The sequence below is a fragment of the Quercus suber genome, unplaced genomic scaffold (assembly GCF_002906115.3).
Source record: "Quercus suber isolate HL8 unplaced genomic scaffold, Cork oak 2.0 scaffold_311, whole genome shotgun sequence".
Taxonomy (NCBI): domain Eukaryota; kingdom Viridiplantae; phylum Streptophyta; class Magnoliopsida; order Fagales; family Fagaceae; genus Quercus; species Quercus suber.
The window spans coordinates 490,510-495,267 of NW_027069767.1; the positions used below are offsets into that span (position 1 = coordinate 490,510).

Here is a 4,758-nt window from a genome sequence, read left to right on the forward strand (position 1 = left end):
TTTATAATGTGAGGTGGGGGTAGAAAATTAAGCAAAATGAAAAAGAGAGGGAGTGAAAAGCAATACATTTTCAATTGTCCCAAACCCCTATCTCCCCATCCTGTGTATGGATCACTAGCTAAGGCAGTCTTAGATGAGCTTGACTTGTACTTCTTAATTAGTAGATGGCTTAGAGGCCGTTTGGATTCGGCGTCTCGCGTCAGCGTTTTGATGAAAGCGCGTTTCTGTTTTTTTTTTTTTTTGGTTTTCAAGCATTTCAGGTGTAGTGCGGCTACTGTTCATTGAACAGTAGCCGCATTATTTGACTTTCAGCCAGTAAACAGTGCACTGAGCACTGTTCGTGGGTCCCACAATTCTCAATTTTTATTAACTTTTTCATTAAAAATGGTCGCACGGAACTATTCACACATTTTAAAATTATTTTGCTACAGTATCAGTTTCAGTTTTCAGTTTTCAGTTTTCAGCTGAATCCAAACAGACCCTTAATCTACATAATCTATTGAATCCTTTAAAGTTCAGTTCATTATAAGTCAACTGCCTATACCTGTCCCTATTTCTTTCCCCAACTTGGGGCGGCGTTACCTTAAGGCCAGGGGGTTCAAATGAACCCCCTGACCTGGCCAATTTTCTTTTTAATATATATATATATATATATAATTTTTAATAAAACTTTTTTTCAATGCAAATCCATGGCCAATCAAAGTCTCTACCTCCAGCTTTAAAATAATTCCAAACTTCACCTCGCTTCCTTCGATATCATCCACCACATAACACCATAAAATACCAGCCTATCCAATGAGTTCAGGCTTATTCATTTAAATTATTTCTAAAATGAGTCAATCACAAGATCATCACTAGTCAAAATTACATATTCAAATTTTGTTATTTCTTGTCAAACAAATTCAAACTTGTTCACAAGTTACTTAATTACTTTTTTTTTTTCTCATGTATAGTTAAATCATAACTAATTTTTTTTTTTTTTTTTTTAACTTTCACAAATCTAAGAATTTTTTAACTAACTCTAGCTTTACAATGAATTGTCAATTTATATTATGTTTGTTTGTTTGTTTAGACCACTTGAAAAACAGATTAATTTAACCTAATGAATTAGCCAAGTGGTTACTTAGGTTAATTATGAGATCTAGGTTAAACAGCAAAATATCATATCATGCAGTACGAAAAAAATAAATAAGACAACGATATGATTATCCAGGAAAACTAATAAAACTATCCAGTTGCAAGGTAAAAAACTTGGGGAGGATTTGATCTAGTTATCCTCAAGATAAACAAATCTACTAATAGAGAATTAAAATTTTTACAAAAGATTTAACCCTAAATCTATTGTTATCTCCAGTAGTAACTTACTGACATGATTACATACAAGCTCTAGATTCATGGACTCTTCTCTCTTGGATTTGCAGAATATAAACTCTCACGCTTGTGACTTTGAGATCCCACTCAAAGGTTTAGCAACACAAACTCTCCAGTTTGTGACTCCAAGACCACCCTTGAAGGTTTAAATCATCAACTATGTATAATCTTGTTGCAGCAACTTCAGATCTATTAGCTCTAATGGTATGAGAATGATTTCTAGTAATAACTTTGAAAGAGGAAGGCACAATACCTTTTAGATCTTATAAGAGCACCTCCAAAGTCCTCTCAAAACATGATTTAGGGTTTCCTTTAAATACTATATATGTGAAATATATCTAAAACCTTAATCATGTAATGGACTTGATGGACTATTGGGCTTTAATTAAATTCTGTAGAACCCGTGTTTCAATCGGTTGAACCTGTTCTCTCGATCTGTCAAACCTGGCAAGTTTTTGAATTCTCCTTCCTGCAGCTTTATTTTTCTTATGTTCTGACTTGCAACGCCTTGAGTATTGTCTAATAAATCCTATATACTCTAAGATCTATCCCTAGACAAATGTAATGCTTTAGCTTTTAGATATTATAATATAGATAGAGATTATAGAATTATTAGCCAAGTCAATGGAAAAATATTAGTACAAAATTATGAAATTTGTTAGTAGAAAAGGGTCCGATTAGTGAATGATACAATTTTCCCTAAATATGAGCATTTTAGACATTTTTCTAGTACTTATTACACTCACTCAGAGCATTATTAAACAGGGAGAATCATGATAAAGAATGGATGGAGTATTCAAAAGAATTAGATAAAATTTTCTGTTTTTGTTTGCAAGTTGCTTAATTCAAAACCTAGTGTAAGTCAATAGCTAATGATGGAACTAAGGATTGGAAAATCTTAGTGCTAAGCTTAAAAGCCATGAAACAATCAATGAACATATCACTAAAATGAATGATTGGGCTGATTTAGAAATAATATGGTTAAATAATAAGAATAAAATTGATAATAAGATGCAAGAACAGATTAAAAGAGAAAAAAGATCACTGGAAATATTTTAATAAAAATTATTTTTGTAGTAAAGAATCTTTGTACTTTGCGGAAAAATTGAAAGATCTATTAAGAAAATAATAAATTTTTTAAGTCTACCTGAAATTATTGTAGAATTTGATCCAGCAATACAAGAACATATTCCATGTATTTAACATGGTGGAATCATTAATCATTATCTTGGATATAATATCCAAAATCAATTGATACACTTGGTATAAAACAAAATTAAAAGTAAAATTATTTAAAAAATTAAAGAAGAAAAAATAGTTTACAATTATACTTAATTGCACACCAAAATATTTTTTAGTTATATTTTTCAATCATCAAGAACAAATGTCTCTCATTTGATGATGTGTGAGTCTGATAAATGTTGAAAACCATATTGTATATAATTAATAAAAGTTAATGATATGATAGGAAAATGTATTTTTGAATAAATTATAAATGTAATAAAAAATCATGGACTTGATATTATTGTGAAAGGAAAACAACATGGATCTAATATGAATGGAAAACAGAAAAACTATATTTTTTTACACACCATGGATTGTTGTAATCTTAACTTGGTACTATATGTGACATGACCAATTCTTTTCCATGATCTATATTCTTTGGAGCTGTACAAAGAATGAATTAATAAAATCTATGTAAAAATTATGTTTACTTTATAGATTTCTATTTTTTTTTTTATTGCATACATGTTTTTTATAAAAAAAAATTTATACATCAATAGTTGAGGAACGCATTGAACCTTGGATGTCTTGGAGACATCAAGATGTGCCAATTAGTTTCTATTATTATTCTTGTATATAGCATCTATTTGTGTTCTTTATGATTATATGGATCTGTGGGGGGAAATGCCCAATTTAACGTAGTGGGCCTAGGGCCCCATTTGAGAATTACTGTGTGTCCGAAGAGAAGGAGGTAGATGGTTAACCTCAAAAACTGTAACTTATACTGAATTAATCAAAATTCTCTTCGGATTAAAATTCGCTTAGCCTTTGCATGTACTTTTACGTTGGTTTTTACTTGCATGCCATAATCAATTGTTGTTAGATCCATAGTTAATCTTGCTCTATCACCCACGCTTTACAAATTTTATTGTTTTTGGGCTTGGGCCACAAATCCAGACCCTACAATTGGTGCCGTCTGTGGAACGAGCTTGAGTATAAGTGGAAGCAACAACAGTCGGTAATGGCAGAACCAGGGCAATAACTGGCAGAATTTGGGGCGTCCCAGCACATAGATCCTTTTCTCAATTTGGAGCAGAGACAAGATTGTGAAGGCAGTGTGCATACTACACACCCTGAACGAAGTCAACCTCGTAGAGGAAGTCACGTGTCTCATGCAGAGAAGAATAGCATGCAAATAGAAATTGAGAGGTTAAGAAGGGAGTTGCGCCATGCAAAAAGAAAACGTGTTTCTTCGTATTCTGATGAAGACTGGGATGACGAACAAGATATCACGTACGAGCAGAAGTCTCAAACACCAATCAGTGAATCTTTTTCATACGAAGAGAAACACTGTCGCAAGAAGCAACCTCAAAGTCCATCATATGGAAGGGTGAGAAATGATGCTATAAGCAAGGCTCTGAACTAAATCTCTAGGTCACCTTTCACGCACATGATTGAAGGAGCGAGACTTTCTCGGCGCTTTAACCAGCCAACCTTCACTATTTATAACGGTAAAACGGATCCTGTGGAGCATGTGAGCCACTTTAACCAAAGGATGGCTGTCTACTCCAGAGATGAAGCTCTGATGTGTAAGGTATTCCCCTCTAGTCTTGGACCGGTTGCAATGAGGTGGTTCAACAGCTTGAAAGTAGATTCCATCAATTCCTACCAAGAGCTCACTCAAGCTTTTGGTTCATGCTTTGTCACATGCCGAAGAGTGGCTAGGCCCTTATCTTCTCTGCTATCCTTGAACATGCGTGAGGGTGAGATCCTGAAGGCGTATTCAGATAGGTATTGGGAGATGTTTAATGATATGGAGGGCAACTTTGATGCAATGGCCCTAGACACGTTCAAGCTGGGCCTTCCTACTGACCATGGTTTAAGGATGTCCTTGTCCGGTAAACCTGTTACTAACATTCGTTAGCTTATGGACCGTATTGAAAAATATAAAAGGGTTGAAGAAGATCAGCAGCAAAGGAAGGGTAAGGATAAGGTTATCCCTCAGGAGAAGAAGAATTTCAGATCGGACCGTTACAACAACAATAAGCCACGGAGAGATTTCGTTGGGCAGTCGGGGTCAACAAATGCTCAATCAGTCAATATAGTTTTCAAGGAGCCAGTCCATCAAGTTTTGGAAAAGATCAAGAATGAACCATTCTTTAG

General features: G+C 34.1%; 1 protein-coding gene across 1 annotated transcript; it reads left to right on the forward strand.

Annotated features, from left to right (window-relative positions):
• The first annotated feature begins 4,045 nt into the window (after nt 1-4,045).
• On the forward strand, nt 4,046-4,519 carry LOC136071425 (uncharacterized). The gene has a single exon (XM_065782719.1). The coding sequence runs from the start codon at nt 4,046-4,048 to the stop codon at nt 4,517-4,519; it is 474 nt and encodes a 157-aa protein (XP_065638791.1).
• The last annotated feature ends 239 nt before the right edge of the window (nt 4,520-4,758 follow it).